Below are 19,913 nucleotides of genomic sequence, written 5' to 3'. Positions count from 1 at the left end.
TCTTTTGGTGAAACGTAGAATGGGGCAATAATGGTGGAAAATTTTAACGATAATTGAGTTACACAGAAAAAGTGACCAACTTTGTCGAGATTAATCGTTTAGTTTCTCGCAGATTACTTTAAATAATTCTGCCTGTGATACGGTTAGTTTTCATATATAATTAAAATAATGCTACATTTAATCGAATAATAGTACGTGTATATTACGAATTGTCCTAATTTTTCTAGTCTCTGTTGGCGACAAATTTTTCAACCAAATGTACGCAACATGTTGCACGAACGCATTGTTGCGGTATATCGTTGTAAATAATTCTCTTCTCGATTGATGTTTTCCGATGCGAAAAGTTACTCGTTGGACGAAAAGAAGGATTTGTTGCAGATAAATGTCTATAAATTTTGCCATATTTATTAACCTGTAAATAACGATTTTCTAAGATTCCACGGCTAAGTGATTACTTAGTTGCAGATTACTAAGTGACAACTTAGTTGCCAACCGAATATTTCCACCCCAAACGTCAACGTCAACTTTTCTCAAATTCCACACGATATTACGCGCCTTTCGACTCTCGAGTCCCAACGAAATAATTTAATATCGAACTTTGGTAAATCTGAAAGTGAAAAAAAAAAAAAAATCGTCAAGTCGACAGTAGACTGTAGATACCGGGTGGCGAATAGGAAGCGGATGAAAAGGTGTCGATCGAGCGAGTTTCTCGGCTGATTCCTCTAAGCACCGGCTATCACGATTGTTGTCTTTGAAGGGAGGCGTGTCTGGTTGTTCGAATCCATCGCAGGTGGGTCAAAACGAGCGGACGAAGAAGAACTCGTCGAACGAGTTCCAAAGTGGCTGCGGTCGTCCGAGTGATGTAATCGTTCGTTGTGGTCTGCCTTTCGATTGGCCGTGTGTCGACTTCTCTGTTCGCGGATCTCGCCGTTCGATTCTCGTTGCATTCGTCAATTGTTTCTGTATCGAGTGTCTGGTCCCGTAGAATGGGACAGAAGTAGCTGGAAATTTCGACTTAACGCGAAAACTATGCTGAAAATGGTCAATTCGTAACTCTTCATTTGTGGGGAAAGCCTGCCGTGTACGTTTGTTGGGATTTCCTTTAATTTTCTCTACAGAATAGAAATCAAAGATTGTTATTGTTAAGGATTGTCATTCTGATTTCCTGGTAGAAACTTCATCGTTTCATCGTTGGCAGTGTCAACACTTTGCATTTCATTGACACTGTTTTGGAAGAATGGTTACTTCGATTTTATGTTGAAATTTTTCTGAAAATATTCCGACTCCTCCATTGTCTGTTGAAATAGCAGTGAAATTTGTATGAACATTTGTATGAACATCTAAGAGTCGTTAGGCAAATATCTTTGTTCGATCAACGCGAGCTTCTGATGTCATTAACCATCAGGAATCTCTGATCGACATACGCGATAGGTGAAGAAATCGACGTGTCCCTTTGTTCATTTTGCAACAGTTTCAAAATCTTTCGATACGTCTATTCTTACCTGTATAAAACTCTTTGAACCTCTTGAAAACATTCAGAAGGGTGTACAGTTTCAGGTTCCTAAATTTCCCTTCTTTAAAAGCAAATTCTATAGAAATTGAAGAGATTTGTTTACCGATTTTCAATATGTTTGCAATTGGAACGTTGAGTTTGAATATGTAGCAAGCGGACGAGCACGTGACAAGCTTATGCATGTGAAATACGTTCTAATCTGTCGAATCGTTGGAGAAGATGTAAATTTTTCTGCTTTATAAAGAAATGTTACGATTGAAAATATTTTTAATGATTTTTTGTACCTGTTCTGTCGAGTAGCAGGTGGATGGTAGCGGGGAAGGCAGACCCGGAAATGCCGAAAAGGATGTACATCCATCCTGATTCGCCGAGTAGCGGAGAGCAGTGGATGCAGAAGGTGGTGAGCTTCCACAAGCTCAAACTGACTAACAACATCAGCGACAAGCACGGCTTTGTAAGTACTGTACGTAACGCCAACCAAACAATTACTTACTTACTAGCCTAAGTTGGAGCTCCGAGTCTCGCAATTAATCGCTAACGTTTGCCCGGCTAACGACCTAACGATCGACCGATTAAAAGCTCGTTAGGCCGCGTGCACGCGGCAGTCTCCGTCCTCGACGATGACCATTTTACTACTTCGCCTCTTCGTTTCGCCAATTTTCTATCTGTTACATTAACATATAAATTTATTAACGCAAAAAATTAATCTATTTGGTCGATCGCTTACAACTTCGCGTATCCACATGAGCCTACAAATTAATTCGTGGAAAAAATTATCATTTAAAAGTTGCCGTATGTTTTCTGAATATTCTGTCATCTATACCACGGTGTACGTTTATTAACGCGAAAGATTAATTCGATCTCTTGCAACTTCCTGTCTACGTCGTGAATTTTCTATCTTCCATATCGCTCTGCAAATTCATTAGCATAAAAGGTTACCACTTAAAACACAAACCATTCCTAAGATCAAGAATACGCTCGTAAGATCTAATAACTTGAGCAAACTCGCTCGCTCTACTCTCCACCTTCGCCCTGACAAACAGCGAGTTCCCAATACACTGCCACGTTTTCTTATATCAAAATCTAAAAACCTGGTGGTATCAACCAACCTGTTCCTGTTAATTATCATAAATAGCATAAAATCTACCAAACACCACAAAACCTAAATTACCATTAATCTATCCCTGATAGCTGTTATAAATACTATAGAAACCTAACAATGTGAGCGATCACCTCGTACACGTCACTACCACGTTTTCCACCTTTCAGCCCTGAAAACCGACAAGCCAACGATATTCTGCCACGTTGGCCTGTATGAAAATGCAGAAAGCACTCGAATTAACCTATCTGCGAGAATTCGTGTGCCCATAATCCCAGTGGATTAAGTTATCGCGATGGATTTCGGCGTCAAGTAGTTGCAGCAGCCGGTGTCCCGATGGTGGCCTGGTCCGCTCCTCTCTATTAGCCTCGCCCCTGCCTCTTCCTGCCTCCTTGCCGGGTTGCATATAGTGGTCTCTCGATCGTTTTCTGTGAGAAGAAGACGAAGACGAAAAGAGAAAAGTAAGGGAGGGGAGGCCGTGGGTCTGCGGAAGCCAACGTCGGACCAAAGAAGCCTGGTTCTTTCAGCGGCCACCACTTCCCCTGGCCCCCTTTTGCCCGGTGGACGCTGCACCGTTCTCCTTTTTTGCGAATCCTTTTTGCGGCAGTCCCATGTCGGCGTCCTTTGAAGGATCCTGCATCGCTGGCTCGTGAAATCTAGTCCTCCAGGCCGGGGCCCAGAGCGATGTCAATGGTTGGCACAGCCCGACCTTTGTTACGACCAGCAGCCTTTCTCTTCCTCCTCGTCTTCCACCTCCTCATCCCTTCAGACTACTCTCGTCTCTCTCTTCTCTTCTCTGCTCCGCTCTTCTGGTCCGATCGTTCCAATTTCTTCGTACTGCCGCACGGATTTCCTATTCTCTGCTTCGATTTTCCCCGGTTCATCGCGAATTCGATCTGCACGCAGCCGGGGATACTCGCAGATTTTTTAATGCCAGACAGTAGGCGCGATACGATAACGGATAATAGGTTAATACGATCGTGTGAAACGGTGTCTGGCTCGAGTTTAATTCGGAATAGATGTTTCTGGCGCTTCCTTATACGCAGAATTCTAAGATAAGGATGAATAAACGAATAACTTTGGATTTGGTAATTTCAAATGTCTCGCTCGTTTCCATCTCTTCCTACCGCTGTATGGTGAAGCATCGTGTATCATATGCGCCAGCGGGTTTTCCATTTTCTCAGTCTTCCCTTGGATCTGTCCAGTTCGTTGTAGGTAGGTCCTGAATAGAGTTAAACACCTAAAATATGTGTTTGCAGATTTTGTAACGAGAGTTGTGGTAATACATTTACCACGTAAGATGGTGGTGACAGTTATCAACGAATGACAAAGTTTGAGAATATTTGCAAATTAATAAAATTAGATGGAATAGGTGTTTCCCGTATTTCCTTACACGAGCAACTCCAAGATAAGGTTTCTTCTCAGTCTTCCTTTTTTTTTTTCGTCTTTCCATTTTATTCTGAATGGGTCCTCGATGAGGTTGAAGGTAACCACCGTGTTAACCACGGTTCACTTGTGTCTTCCAGACTCTATGAGCCTGTGCACGAGCCCAGAAAATGTATAAGAGGCAGTTCCAAGAGGGTTGTTGGAGCCGGTCAACCCTTTCCGAATTCGGGGAAGATTCGAGGAGCACGGTTTTCAAGTATTGCTTTGGTTCGCGATATGTGGGGCGGAACGAGGCTTTCAGAGGTGATCGTCAGCTGCTGGACCTTTATCTTGAGTGATTCGGAGATGTGTTGTTAGCTAGAAGGCTTTTTATTCGGTTTTCAACCCCTTTGTCACATGGATCGAGTCGTTTTTTCTAAATAAAGCTCTAATCGTACGCGGTTTCCGATGGATCTTGATATTTATCTAGAAATGTATGTCGTTGAAACGATGTACTCGCTTGCAAACTTTTCCTCGCGGAGAATTTTTGAATTTTAAATGCAGCCCGTTTTTATAAAAATAGGCGAAGGTTGTGAAATTCATAGAATTTTTTAAACAGATTCTGACCTAAACCTTCTCTCCTCTTTGAAAAAAGGAGCCTACAACTCTTTCGAATTTCCAGTGTCTTTCGAAAATTAATTAAAAGTAGTTTGCGGGAGAACTCGGTTAAAAAGGTAGACAAAGTGGCTACTACGAGTCCCTTGTTCCAGTGTACAGAAAACTAAGACATTCGAGTACATTTGCATTGAAGTATCCCAAACAACTTATACCAACATGGGTGACCAATTAAAGCTGTTAAAAAGATTGTTCGAGTACTTTTCAAAAACCTGAAAACCTCCTCCAAGCTACGTAAGACCCTCTCGAAAAACACACCTCTGCTCACAAACTCTCTTCCACCCCAAAAAGACAGTCCCAAAGTGTCCATCAAGTAACCACGAGAATCTTCATCTCAGGTAACAAAGAAAACCCCCCAAAACGATGACAAACTTCATCGAGTTTTCCACGAGGAATTGACCAAAGTCCGAATCCATTAACCCCGAAGACGCGGTTCGATGAACAAGACGATCCAAAAAATTCCCGCGCTCCTGGGAAACCAAATTCACAAAGATTTAAAGTCTCCTTTAAACAGAAAAGGAAAGAAAAAGAAAAGGAAAACGGGAGCAACAGGAGCTGACCGTTTTCCCCGGTGTTTGTTGACCTCGTGGTCCTTTAGCCGGAGCTGTGTTTGCTCGTGTGCCAGGGGTCTGAAGACGAACACTCGAGGAAGCCATCTCGAAGGACTCGAGTCGAGTCGAGTGTCTCATTTTTGTTTGCCGCCACGGGATTTTCCCGACAAAGGGCAGCCGACTCGGGCCGAGGATTACGGACCCGTCCGCTCTCTCCGAGTCCGAGTGCTGTTGGCGCTAATTTTCCTGATTTTCGCTTGACTTGTCCTCCGATTGCGCCGTAGTTCGAGGAAAATTAGGGAAACACCGAGAGTCAAGTCGAGGTCCATGTTCCAGGCAAATCTGAAACTGTTTTCTTGGGACTGTCGAAGCTTCGTCTAACGATCCGTCTTTTGTTTAAACGGTTCTTAAAGCGATTGACTTAAAGCGAAGTTAAAAGATAAGTAGATTTTGGTTCGATAGGCGCGCCAAGGACGGAGCTTTTAATGGCGGGATTTTCGACATACTTTAAGCGCTACTCACGGTTTCACCTAAAAGTTTTCAAGATTCAAACGCAGTAGTTTAGTGCTGCTGAAGGCTCATTCGTACATATGGAAGGTCGTTTGTCTACTGATGGATCTTCGTTTGGTTAGTTCTGGTTTAGTAGAAGGCGCAAGGTAAAACATCTTTGAATGGTAATAGGGTTCAATCCTTTAATTGCAACTGACGGTTTGGAGTAAATTTTCGAGATTCAAAGACAGAAAGAGACGTGTCTCTACGTACACAGAAGCTCGTCGGTCTGCGACTGGCTTCTCGTTCGATTAGGTAATTTCCCAACCCTAAGTGGTTGGAAAAATTACAAGATAATTTCGTCACGGGATTCTTGTAACTCCCCTGTACGCTTTTCAACATCTGTTTGAAATTTCACCGATTTAATCGTAAGAGTGCTAACAAAATTTCACAGTCTTTTATCGTAACGCGTCACAACATAAACGTACGTAAATGTTTTCTATGATAAACGGTCCAGTACTTTTGTGAACCAGTTGTATGTCAGTTGCAGGACAGAGAAACGACGTAGGAGCGACAGAGATTCGGAGTCGCTGGTTTTCCCTCGATTTAGTCGTTCTCCGCGCCACTTGATCCGCTACCTTTATCAAGAATACTTGATCTCGGCGTTTAATCCGCGCCGCGAGCAGGCATCCGTCGTCCTTTCAGCCGGGATCGGCCAACTGCTGGCATAAAGAAGATCCGGCGACTCCTCGTTTTCGAGTGCTTCGACAAAAGCGCAACCTCTCCACGTCTGGCGTCAGTACCAGCGCTCTTCTCGCGAGTATCTATCTCCTTATCCGTCGTTCTTACATTTTTCAACCTGAATTTCCTTCCTCGAATCTGTCATAAGCAAATCTGACCGATATTCTCGTAATAGGAAGATGGATGGAAACCTAGAATTACGAAATTGTGATCTGTTGACTCTCGCAGCACTTGGAAATTCTTAATATTTGTTACCGATACCGTCGATCGATCGCAACACTCTGCTGACATTTTCTAAGCTCCCTTCGTGTCAAATGGAGTTTAGCGATACGACAAAGTCGACAAAGTAAAGCGTGTAACAGGGTGTATTATTGGATGGAAAGGTAACTTAGAACTCGTTTGGCTAACTGTTTTAGAATACGCGAAGTTTCTTGCGAAGAGTGTTTATGGATGTTCATCAAGCGAATAACACTTTTGACAGCAGACGATGACAAATATTAGAAATTGAAGACCACCAGGTGGTTAGAGATAGAAAGATATTCAAATAAGCAAGAAACTCTGTGTAGAGCAGCCGCTTCAATTAACTTGATAAGCCTCCAACCCCTCCGCAGCTTTAAACCTCTCGTATTTCCTCAAATTTTCCTCCACCAACGCAACGTTTCTTGTTAAACCTGCACCCAAGATTATTTAAAAATCCAGTCAACCTGCCAAACCTTCGTAGAAAATATAAAATTCTACTCGGCCACGTTGCACATCGAACATCAGCGAGAAACTTCGAGAAGCGAACAACCTTAAAAAAGAAAAAAACAAAAAAAATATAATAAAGGCAGCAAAAAAAAAAAAAAAAAAATGGAATCAGTCAGAGACAGGTCCAATCGGAGGTTGGTCGGAAAATCAGTTTTAATGTCCATTTCCCGCGGTGCACCGTTCGAGCCGGTATCCTTTTTCCAATATTCCGAAAATTAAAACGGGAAACAATCAGCGCGGACGAACGAATCGAGCGAAACTGGATCAAACGTGCCTCGCAGCTTTAATTATCCAGTGTGTCCAGGCTTCGATCGCGAGTGGAAAAGCTTCGTACTGGCGAGAGGAGCCGAGCGATACGCGGGAAATTGCACGCTCCCGTTTTTTTTCCTCGTCCCGTGATTTGCTTAGCGTGTACCTGCACACCTGTAGTTCTGCCTCTCTGCCCTGTCGACATGTCGCTTAGCGTTCCATTACCATCCCTCCACCCCGTACCACCCCACCCCATCCCATCGTTGATTTTTCCCATTTTACCCGCGGTGACTCGCGATCGAAATTGTTCCGAGCGCGGAACAGTCATCACGAGTGGAAAAAATTGAAGTGTATCGGGTGATGAGGCTGATGGGTGCGCTTGGTGAGCTTTGGGGTGGTTGAAGATAGAAAGAGAGAGAGAGAGGGGAGAGACAATGTTATTTCTAAAGTTGTTTAATGGTTTAGGAAGTTTGCTTTTGATTAGAATGCTAAAATTATGCTAGATTAAAGCTTTGAAAAATCTGCTTCTAAGAGAATCTTGATAGTTTGGTAAAATGGTCCGTTTTCTTTATCGCGTAGATATCATTTCTTGGTGCTTTTACTGTGTACGTAATCTTATTCGAATTTTAAGCTAATGTATGTGCCACGTGTGTATTTTATCGATCTCTGATCTCTGCCTATCGGCTACAGAGTAAAATTGATTTACATAGATCTGCCATTCACATTCTCATTCAATATACGCTCGATATACATTTTTAGTTTTTGTATAACTAATTTAATATAACGATCGTGATATCCGTAATATAATAATTACATTCTACCACGTTATAATAATTACGTCCCAAGACCTGTGAGTGGATGCGTAATCGTTTCTAGAATTTTAATTCCCGTAGCATCGGTTTGTCCCACTACACGTGGAATATCAGAAAGAAGAACAGCACAAGAGATGTGGATGCGAGATATCGAACGATATTAAAGTTGGCAACTCTTGAAACCCACACCCATTTCATGGTGATTAATGGGCACAGAAACACCATTGTTAATTGAACAAAAAAAAAACCCCATCAACATTCCCTATTTTTCCCCCGAAAACCCTAACAAACACGTTTCTCAACGCCGATTGCCGGTAACAACATCCTAATACACAGAAACTAAAAGAGGGACAAAAGGGCAAACAAACAGGGATAGACAAACAACGAATTACTTTTCGTTGAACAAGAGCTCGACGTGGTTACCTTTTTCCTTTCTTTTTTTTTTTTTTTTGTTTGTTTCTGTACGCTAGTCCCACGCGTTTTCATTGCGTGCACGCACCCACGCACCCACGCTTAGCACACGCGCGCGCTCGCTCGTTCACACGCACACGTTGTCTCATTACGGAATCGCGTGCGCGTCGAGGCGTCGTTCGTGTAAGCTTCGACCGTGGTCGGGGGCCATTTTGCTGTTCGCCGTGCGACCAACACCGACCCGATTCGTGTTCCGTGCACTCGCGTGTCCTGCACTCGCGAGCGTGTTGCACGCGCCATTGCGCTGCACCACTCCCGCCTACACCCTCTCTGATTTCGAGCTAGGACCATGTGGACACGTATTTGCAGTGTGTTGACACTCTGGTCGATTTGTATTAACAATACGTGAATGTTACTTAAAATATATAAATTTATAGGAAGGTAACGATGAAAATTACTGTTTACTATTTTCTCGCGAAATCAACAGTTTCATAGACGTATCCGCGAGGCCGAGTTTTACACGGAGCTACGCACTTGTATTAGGTTGTCCGGAAAGTTTCTTTCGTTTTATGCGGAAGTAATAGACGCAGGATGTTTTTTCTTTTATATTCGTCGAATTCCGTACGATCCATTTTGTTCTGTTGAGATAAACACCGCGACATTTAACACACTTGGTTTCATGTTTGTATGAAAAGCTGCGCTGTTGTAAAAGACACGCTTGCGAAAGAAAGATACTTCTCGGACAACCTAATACAATAGTATTTAAAGCGAAGCGTGAAATCAGGTGTTAGATTTCGGAAATTCATTTTTTCCCCGAACATAATCGATAAACTGGGGCTTGAATAAAAAGTTGCTTCAATACTGTTAAATATTGTGAATTAGGTGTACACTATTTTATATATATATAATATACAAATATATATATATATATATATATGATAGTATATAAAAACCCGATTAAATTAATTTTCAGAAGTCAATATATAACTATAAAACTGGCGTTTGTGATCGTCGTATCTTAGAGAACAATTTTGTTGCTTTACAGCTTTAAAATTCCTTAATTATAAAACAGGTTAAAAAGTGTATTCTAAATAGACAGAAAGGTTCCCAATATTGATAGAATTACTGCCACTTAAACAGCAAATGAGATCGAGTAAGAATCATCAGGTTGAAATTTTCCGAAATGTCATCAATCGCGTTTGAAGAGTATAAGGATAGGGAAGGGCTTAGACCCTCTCTCGCAGACGTCGCTGTGAATCGTTTGGCATGACCACATTCGGCACGCACTCCTGCAGATTTCCCTCGGGGACGCCTCTCTACGGTAACGATCGCGCGTGCGAATTCTGCGGCAGATTCTAACCGGAACGACGGGGGTGGCGAAGAGGTGGATTTCACGAGGGCTCGTTCACACGTTCCTTTCTGGCTCCGGTGAATTTGCACGTCCCTCGGCTCTGATTATACCCGAATAAAAGCCTTTTTTTTTAAATCTCTTTTTCGTTTGCTTTTACTTCTCTTTTCTTTTTCCTCTGAAAACCCGTGTTTTGGCTGCGTCGATGATCTTTCGATGAGAAACTCGCAAAATCTTGTGTAGTCATTATCGTCCGCTAATGATATTATTTTCATCGTACGACAGTCCTGACTTCGTAAAAGGAGCAAACAAAGGACACAAAACAGATACGTGGAACGCGTCTGGTCCGACGACCACTTTCACGAGAATGTTAGTACGCACACGAGGAAAAACGTGATGACTACTTTGAACTTCACCAATATCGCCAAACACCATAAACGTCCCACTTTGTTCGCGGTCATCAGTTTCTCCACACAGCCGTACAAATGGCTCGCAAGGTTAGCAAAAAGCGGCGTCAATGCGGTCGACAAACCTCTTTCCTGTGAACATCGAGAACCACCCAGTCGACGATCTTCGTCATTCTTGATCCTTGAACATGCACATTTACTATGGCGGTGAAGAGAAAGTTTAAATAAAGTAAGAAGTATAAAGAGGCAGTATAATGATTTTATATTTAATAAGAGCAACGAATAAATGTAATATATAGCATGAAAGAGATATAATTGTTATCGATAAATTACGAATTTTTATGCATTTGGGAAATTCCAAATTGCGAAATATAATATACAAAAATATATAAAATATCCAAAGTGTGATACTTGGTAGCATATTTAATAGGCGAAACGATCCTCTATGTAAAATCAATTCTTTTTAATTACATCGATAAAATCTGGAATTTGCATTAACATCAGCATCCCAGTTATCAATATGGTGAATAGTTGATAGTACAAAAATTACTAATATCCACAGCGTAGCAGTGTTAAACTTTCAAGCAGAGATTTCACACGCACCAAATGTGAACTCAAAGTAGTCACTTTGTTACTCTTACTCATCTCAGTACTTTCTACTTAAATACTAATCTAAATTTTCCTTTACCCACCACTGTGTATTACTGTGTTAACGTGGAAACTCCAAATGCCAGAGACTTTAAACGCGCCAAAGACGAACCCAAAGTTCTCGCTTTCTTCGTACTGCTTAGTTTAGTGCCTGCTACTCCGATAGTAATATTAGTATTTATCATTGTACGGTATGGTAGCCGACGTCGACGTAGCTTCATGTTCCATAGTCGATTAACGATCGCGCATTCCATATCAAGACATCATCGCGTCGGGTCGATTCAGTGCCGGGCAATTTGCGTTCGTCGAGCGAGAAACGGGCGTGGAATCCGGTCCATAGTGGCTGTTGATCGTTATAATAAATGGGATAATGACATAACGGGTACGCCACGAACGTCGAGGAGGCCAGATACGCGTAATTATTGCGTTTGCATCAGCGCGTCGCGGTTCCCTTCGTTTCCTATCTATGACAAGGGTGAGACCTAAACGAGAAGGTTTTCTTTACGGGTGAGATCCTTCGTTCGTTCTTCTTGTTGTTAGCTACCAATGTTCGTTCCTTTAGATATCCATGTTGCATAGATGGACGCGTTGTTCAATTATGTATTTTCTATTGTATAAATTAACAAATTACGTGCGCGTATAAACGTACTTATTGCGTAGATTGAATATGCAATTTTTTTCTATTTATCGTCTGTTAGGATTCTTCGTATATTAGGTTGTCCGTCTTCCTTTTAGAGACTCGTCTTTTGCAACGATGCAACGTTATACAAACGCGAGACCTAATCTGTCGAACGTTGTGATTTTTATTTTGATAGAACAAAATAGATTGTAAGTAATTTGATAAAATAATATGAAACGAAAGATATTGTGCATCCATTATTTCCTTATAAAACGAAAGAGACTTTTCGGACGACCTAATAAATGCACACTGGTCCCTCATTTTATTCGCGCGAAACGAATCCACGGGTAATCCGTGTAAATCGAGCGACCAGTGTATTTGCATTTAACGGGAAGAGTAGAATCTCTTGGACTCGAATTGGTTTAGAAAATTAGGAAATCTAACTTCTCTTTTTCGTTCCTATCGGAACGATTCATCAACTTTCGCCTCTTTGCATCTTCGCTTTAGGTAAATTCGTTGGATTGTTATACGCTCGACTATTATCCGCTAGGATCACTGACGCGCGAGCACACGAGAGCGCTGTTCCATGGAAGAGATACAGTTCTCTTAGCATGTAACATTTTCCGGATTTCCTGGAATCGAATATTCGTTGGAGAAAATTAAGATTAATCTACATACGCGAATCGAGCATTTATCCGACTCTGTTAAGAAACTCTGGGCTCAACTGGTTACAACCTTCTAATCAGACGCTACAACGCTAAATTAAAAGTACGTACAGTTAGAAGTTTCCACTTTTCTACTTATAATTGCTTCAGTTGCTATAATCACGTCTGATAAAAAAACTTGCTCGCAAGCTCTGTCTATAACCGCCATCCTATGGAAACACGGTAAAAGACAGCGCCTGGTTTCATTAAACCGGCAATTTAACTCTACCAAATACAACACCATAAGATTCGTTCTACAGAATCTCCACCTTCTGCAATCGACCAAGGCGATTAAATTTTGCCATGCAAATCTCTCACGCCCATGTGTATAATAACTCGACTTATAGTCTGGCAGAAAGATTGTCCTTAAAAGATACTTAAACTGCCGTCTCTTCGTACCTTTATCGTACAAGACACTCACCAGGTGGGCGTACGAAAGTCAACGTGTTGGCGAGGAACGATCGGTTTTCCAGGCGGCAAGAGGCGTGTGTGGGTTGATCGAACCGCGTTAATTCCACGATAAAATTACTTGGCCGACTCGTTTCATTATCTGCTGTTTAGCGCCTACTCCTCCGGCCCTAACAACCCTTGCCGTCCATCGCGGTGACTGATTACAATCTTTATAGCACGCGGCTCGTTGGACTTCGTTAGCCGGTGTCTCCAACACCGATGTCGTGCAATTATCCTCGCCGATAGCGGCTTGACTCCGATCGTAATCGCCAGTTTCGACGCTACGTGCTTTTATCAGAATTACCTGACCGTCTTTTGTCCGCCGTCGAATGAAATTGTTTCGAGCATACGGTGTAAAGTATTAAGTTGTCCGAAAAGTTTCTTTCGTTTTATAAGCAAACAATAGACGCACGATGGTTTTTGTTTTATATTAGTTTATTGAGTTATGCATGGACATAATAATAGAAATAGAACGAAATGGATCATACCTAATTCAATGAAATAATATAAAACAGAAATTGTTGTTCGTCGCCTTATGAAACGAAAGAAACTTTTCGGACAACCCAACACTAGCGCGCGATACGTTTATTTTCCAGCGAAGCGTTCCGTCTTTGTCGGACTCTATCGAGTCGAGTAACGAGTTTCTTATCGTTTGATTGGTCGAAGAATAGAAAGACGCTGAATTTTTTACGAAACGTGAAAATATATTTCGACTCGTTTTAAGTGAAATTCCTAACGAGTCCTAATTGGACTCGGTCGCTTTCGAAGAATGTTAGAAGAAGTTGAAAGGGCTTAGCAAAAATACTGAACTTTTTGATACGTGCGTATCTCTAGATACATAAACTGTTTGATTACGTAAACGTCGTACGCGATTGGTGCGGAAACTACTCGAGTTCTATTTGCCAAGCTGAATTTCCTCAGACACCGTTCCACGTTCCAGCGGTTAAGAAGCTACTCAACTCGTGAACCGCGTAAAACGGAAACAAGAATATTCCAAACACCATTTTCTCAATTTATCTTGGAATTTTGTCCTACCAGGTATTTACATATGTAATTTTGTAACAAACGAGCACGTGCAAGTAGATAATTCCCTTTTGAAAATCGCTCATTAATCGGATACTTATGTAACGAGAAATCGATAGAAAATGAATTAGTCTGGCTTTTGAGAAGCTGGTTTTGTGGCATCGCACATGCCTCGTACTTTCAACATCGCCAGAAAGTTCGTGACAATATAATAAGAAGCCCGAAGCTATGCAGAAAATAAAACGAGAAAGCGGACCATAACGTATATTCGTACAAGATGCGGTGCTACCTCCAGCCAATTTCTGGAAAACGATACCGGCTCACGTCGAATTGCACGTGTCGAATGCTAATGCGCGGCTGGCACCTGCGCGGCTGCCAATAAGAACCGAACAAGGCGAAAGGCGGTTATTCATGAACTGCAGTCTCGCGCGCGATCGGCGGGGGACAAAAAGGGTGGCAGAGAGAGAAAAAGGGAAAAGAGGTAGGACGATGTATGCGGGTGCTGATTAACGACCAAGGGCTAGTCACAGTCTGGCGACACGGGCCTCGTTCTTTTAGTTGTTAAATTATTGCATTAGAAATAAAAATACGAAATAAAATGAAACCCACGAATTAATATAACGGAAATCGTCACTAGTCATTTTATTTCGTATTATGCGCGCCTTTTCTCGAAATCGGTGGTAGTACAGTTGAATTAAACGAAGAATTTCGAAATTAAACGACCTAATCGTAAATTGTTACGGCGTCCAGTGGCTCGATGATGACAGTTTAAGAGTCGAAAGGACCAGCCTGCCTGTCGTCCGTTATTAGGAACAGACCAGAGTCGGTCAGATTCAAGGCCAGTGTCGGAACAGATTTTCCCTCGTTTTCAAATTTTTTTCCTTTCGCGACGTAGTTAAAGAGCTTTCGAGAGTTTTGGAAGATCGATTGCCGTCAAGGGGGACGTACATGAGAGGGATCGAGGATACGTGCAACATGCTCCGGCAAAAAGAAGTTAAGAAGGTGACTCTGCGAGATAAACGCGTTCAAAGTTGCGCACTCGTTGAAAATTATGCGCTCGAAGTTATGCAGTGGGGTTGCCTGTTTCGTTACCAGCTGCGTTACGTGTTTCATTTAAGGTTGATCAGGGTACGTACGTATACGTAGGAACTGTACGTTATCTTCGAGCAATGAAGCTCGCACGATCAATTAAAGACGTTTTGTAATTTTAATTAATGCGATAAACAAGCGCCTACTTTCATTATTGATACGTTACTTTAATTGCGAGTTCCGAAGTCGATAATTATTGGGAAATTCAGCTTGATCTCGTTGGAAAAGGCATAATTTTGTCTACAAAAAACATACAAAAAGGAAGAAAAAAAAAAAGATCTTCTCGCATCTGGATCGTTTTTTTTACCAAAGTACGTTACATTTAACGTCAAACGTATATTTTTACGATTTACAGAGGATTTAAAGACGCGAAGTGGATACTCGATTCCTTAAATTGAGGGCCTCTGGAAACGGATTAATCGTTTCGTTCCAATGGAAAGTTGATGGACCGATTATTCAAATGTTTAAAAAACGAAAGAAAGGACGAAACTGACCCAAATTTGGCGTTTCGGTGGGCGAAATTACAGGCGAATGCCAGTTGCCTGGGCAGAAGTCAGGCAAAGCGTGGTTCTCTCTTTATCTGGTCGAGTTGACCGCGGCACGGAAGTCCAGCAGACCACCGCGCACGCCACGAAATTACAGTGGGAGCACGGAACCGTCAGGTTGACCTCGCGGCGAGCTTAAGCCTCGTGCACAATGATCCTCTCTTTCTCTCTCTCTCTCTATTTTCTCTTTTCTCTTTCTCGCCGCTCTGTTCTCTTCGTGGTTCATCAAAAGCGACGGCTGACTGACAGCTGTCACACGCCGACGCTCCTTTTGTCTGGGTGAATTCGTAAGTGAACCAGTTGGAAAGATCGATAGTCGATTGTAGAGATCGAGAACACGGCGCAAAACCGCGACAGCTGTTGCCTCCGGTCGATCATCGTCTCTCTTTGAAGAAGTTGGACGCGACAGGTGACACGCGCCGCCATAAATCGTGAATTAGAATGTCAGCTGGCGTTATCAGGCCGCGAGTCGACTGTCGTGCGACTACTTGCACCCTCGATGGATAGGGAGGAGCTGCGACAGCTTGCTTTCTTTCCTGCAACTCGGTCGAATATTTTGATCTGTTGACTGGAGGTCTTCTTTCGCCGATAGTTGAGCAAATTCGGTGTAATCTCACTTTGCTCGGTAATTTTCAAACGACTGTCCCAATTTCCTGCTGCGATTATATTTCTGTAGCGTTAAGAATGTCTGAAATTCGAAGAGAATGGAGAAAAATGTGGTCGTCGTTGGAAAATGTTTAACGCGCAGTAAGAATCGTACATGTCGTGTTTCAAGGTTCAACGTATGAGACAATTCTCTTGCCCAGTCCCTGCGCGGAATTTCTCGTTCTAATCGAGTCGTCGTAAAACGTTCAATGTACTTTTACCAATAGAAAATCGTAACACTCCTCGAAGTGCTCCTATGCAAAATTTCTGATTCCTATAACAAAAATTCCAGTTTCCAAAATGTTTATCAAATGTTTATCTTTTTACCACCTCGTGAACGTTCGTTCGTTAAAACGTCGACGAGACGAAACTATAAAAATTGCAGGATCGTTGCAGCCTTCCGAAGCGATCTAAAACCAGAAAATCGAAGAAATCCTTCAACCCCGCAATCTCCAGTAGATAGAAAAAATTTCTACCGCTCCAAAAAATGCACGAAACTACCCTTCGTCTACGATTCAAAAAAAAAAAAAAAAAAAGAAAGAAAAAGAATCCACATTGTCCTGACTTCTTCTCCGAGGCACTGTGGATCCATTAATAACCGACGATAGCCACCCCCGCGACACAGCGTCGGACGACCAGACTCCTAGAAACCTACGGCTGTCTCCTACAGCCACAAAGAACCGTCGTTTATGTTTGGTAGTGGGGCGGTCGAAGTTTCGGGGCGGTCGCAACCCCCGTCGGCTCGTTTTAATAGAATCGAACAGGCTTGTAAGGCGATCCCGAACGATCTGTCTTGCCAATCCAGTCTTATCCAATCGAGAGTCGCCGCGTTTCTCACCCTCTTGCCGGCGGACGCAAACACGTACAGCAACCCCTGGCGTTAACGGAAGGCGAAGTTGCACGCGAAGGGCGATGCTGATGGATTCCCGTGGATCTTCTTGTGATCTGTAATGGCGATCCACAGAGACGGATGCTTTTCTTCTGAATGGTTTTACGTGTGTCAGGGGTGGGACACAAGGGGGATGAGAGTCGCCGGACGAATTGTAAGAGGGTTTCCACTAGCTTCTTTTTTGGGGTGAACGTACATATGTCGGTATATATGGAGGGACGGAGCAACTGTAGTTTCGCGGCTCCGGAAGATGGCTGATGGAAGTAGGTTTTTAGGGTGAGTTTTTGACGGGCCAGGCAAATGATAATTGGATAGGAAGATTTAGGTGATACGCGAAGGTTTCTCGATACGGAAACTTGAAAGTGTCGAAAGTGCCACAGGGGTTGAACCACGATCTCTTTGCGCAATGGTTTGGAAAGAAGTTTTTCGAAGGAGTTGCGTAACTCGTGGGAACCTCGTGAGAATATTTTCCTAAGCAGACTACGAACTTTTATGCAAATTTGTGTTTCTGCGAATAAATATAAGTAAAGGAACGAGACTGGTCTTAAAATACTGTCAATGGAATTTTAGTATTACCAGGTAGTATTGATATGTTGCCTGATAATATCGATGGTTTCTTTCGTTTTACGAGGAAATAATAGACGCACAATATTCTTTGTTTTATATTATTTTATTGAATCATGTATGGTCCATGAATAGAAATTCAAAATGACATATAGAATTGTATTTGAGGATTGGAAAATATCAAGCAGCGATGCTTTCGTGATTCTATTGTACAGTTTTGCGTAGATTTCCTCTGTACGATTGATACGGCTGATTATTGCTTCGTGTTCATCGAACGCGTAAAGAACAAAATATGAATATGCGGTAAACGATCTACCGATCTATCACGTTGTACTCTAACTTTTTCAAAAATTAAGCCTGGAACAAGTATGATGAAAAGGACTACGTTGTAATTGTATATAAACAAATTTTAATGTTTTTGTAAAATATACCGCATCACGTATGTTTCCACACACTTTGCGCTTAAATTTCTCCAGTACAAGTTTTGTACCTCAATCGTCGGCGATTATGTTGTTAAATCGTCGCGTTTCTTTCTATTGCAATGTAGCTCGTATTTCTGCAAATCAGAAGACTTTAAACGTCACAATAAAATATTCAACGTAGAATTGAAAGATGTCACACGTAGCAGCAACGATATTCCTATATTTTGCGCAAACTCGAGATACTCCGATGCTGAAAACAAAAAAAGAAAAAAAAAAAGAAAAGAGAAGAAAAAAGTGCGTCGGAATTAGCCGGAAGAATGCGACAGGGTTAAACCCAACTAACGTTCCTTAACTCGTTCGCTTCTTGTAACCCAGAAACGGAGAGTTTCAAAGAGACTTTCTCGGGTCCACGTCGGTGAAAAACGTATCAAAATAATCGAACGTCGACGAAGGCCAGACGAAAAAGAACAAAAGACACGGAGGCTCTAATTAGGGAAAGAAACGCGTGCTCCTTGACGAGACTGGCCGAAGAAAAGAGCTGGAGTTCGGCGGTGGCTGTGTTCTGCTGCCTGTATTTCGCATCGCCTTTGCGTTTGAAGATCGTCGAACGCGCGACGAAAAACTGTGGAAAAACAGGGATTTAAAAAACGGACGGCTCAAAGGCGAAACGCGGAAATTGCCCCCGACGCTTTTACTTCCGTCAAACCCACTACCGACGGAGAGGAAAATTGAACCGACGATTTTTCTCTTGCGCCGATCTACACCCGAGAATACTTGTTTCTGAATTATCAATAACCAACATTTCACACAGGAAATTCCTAGGAAAAAGCTTCTTAAACGTTCTTCTCTTGCTTTGTACATTTTCCAATTTTCGGATTGAAAATCATTTCCTCGATTTTTCTATCTTCGTATGACGCGTGGTTTTGAATTAATCAGCAACGAATCATACGGGAAATTTCTTGGAAAAATTTGTCCAACCTTCTTCTCTTTCTTCGCGCGTTTTCCATTTCTCGGATTGAAAATGATCTTGCCAATTTTTCTACCTCTATATAATACGGAATACCTACTTACTTTTGAATCATCAACAACGAGTTCTACAGGGAATTTCATGAAAAAATTTCTGAAACCTTTTTCTCTTCCATACATTCTGCAATTCTCCGATTGGAAATAATTTGCCCAATTTTTCAATCTTTACCTGTTTCAACGAGTAATTGTTAGTGATTGATGACGCGTGATTTAATCGATACTGTGTAGTGGATACGCTGGTTCGTGAAAGTATTTTGACGCTTGATTAATGATTCCTCTATTAGTTTGTTGCGTTTATCGACTGATTTTTCTATCGGTTCGTTCTCTTCCTCGACGACGAGAGCGAAATAAGTTCACTCAATTGGCCAACTTTCTCATTCTAATGTAACGTACGATCGAACTATACGTTTACACTTATCCAGCTGTAATCGAGTATCATTAATATCGAAACTTCTAAATTGCCTCGCTTCATTCTGAGATGATAATCAATTCGAAGATACTGCTAACGAATATGGAAAATTAAAAGACGAAGGTAGTAAGAAATTGAGAATTTCGCGAAAGATGATTTTTCTGAAAGGAGGCTGATTGCTGGTTCAGCGGCGGCATAAAATTTCGTACGTCGACTATCTGAAACCTTCGTTTCCAAGGTAGTCGACAAAGTGTAACCTCGAAGCAGCTAAATAGTTTTTGTAGAATCCTGGCGGCTCTTGGATGGTCGGTAAGAAGATGTTTCTGAAAGAGTTCTTTCTCGGAGAAGGGATCCTAGGCTCTCTCGTTGAAGGTAATTTACCACCCTTGACGATGTTTTCGCAAACAACTGACGCTAAAGTCCCGGCCGCTTCGCCTGGAATAATTCTAAACGCCGCGAGAGCGTGGAAGAAA

General features: G+C 42.1%; 1 protein-coding gene across 3 annotated transcripts in view; it reads left to right on the top strand.

Moving 5' to 3' along the window:
- Positions 1-19,913, top strand: part of Bi (T-box transcription factor bifid) — a 173,790-nt gene that overhangs the window by 67,317 nt on the left and 86,560 nt on the right. For 2 of the 3 annotated variants that reach the window (XM_072015601.1, XM_072015602.1), the window contains exon 4: positions 1,814-1,976. In XM_072015601.1, the coding sequence (XP_071871702.1) occupies positions 1,814-1,976 (163 nt within the window). The remainder of the gene's footprint in view (positions 1-1,813; positions 1,977-19,913) is intronic. The other variant, XM_072015603.1, reaches the window with a different exon arrangement.

The sequence above is a fragment of the Bombus fervidus genome, chromosome 13, assembly GCF_041682495.2.
Source record: "Bombus fervidus isolate BK054 chromosome 13, iyBomFerv1, whole genome shotgun sequence".
In the NCBI taxonomy this organism is placed as follows: domain Eukaryota; kingdom Metazoa; phylum Arthropoda; class Insecta; order Hymenoptera; family Apidae; genus Bombus; species Bombus fervidus.
Note: the sequence above shows the minus strand (reverse complement) of the source record. Positions and strands in the feature narration are given on the sequence as shown.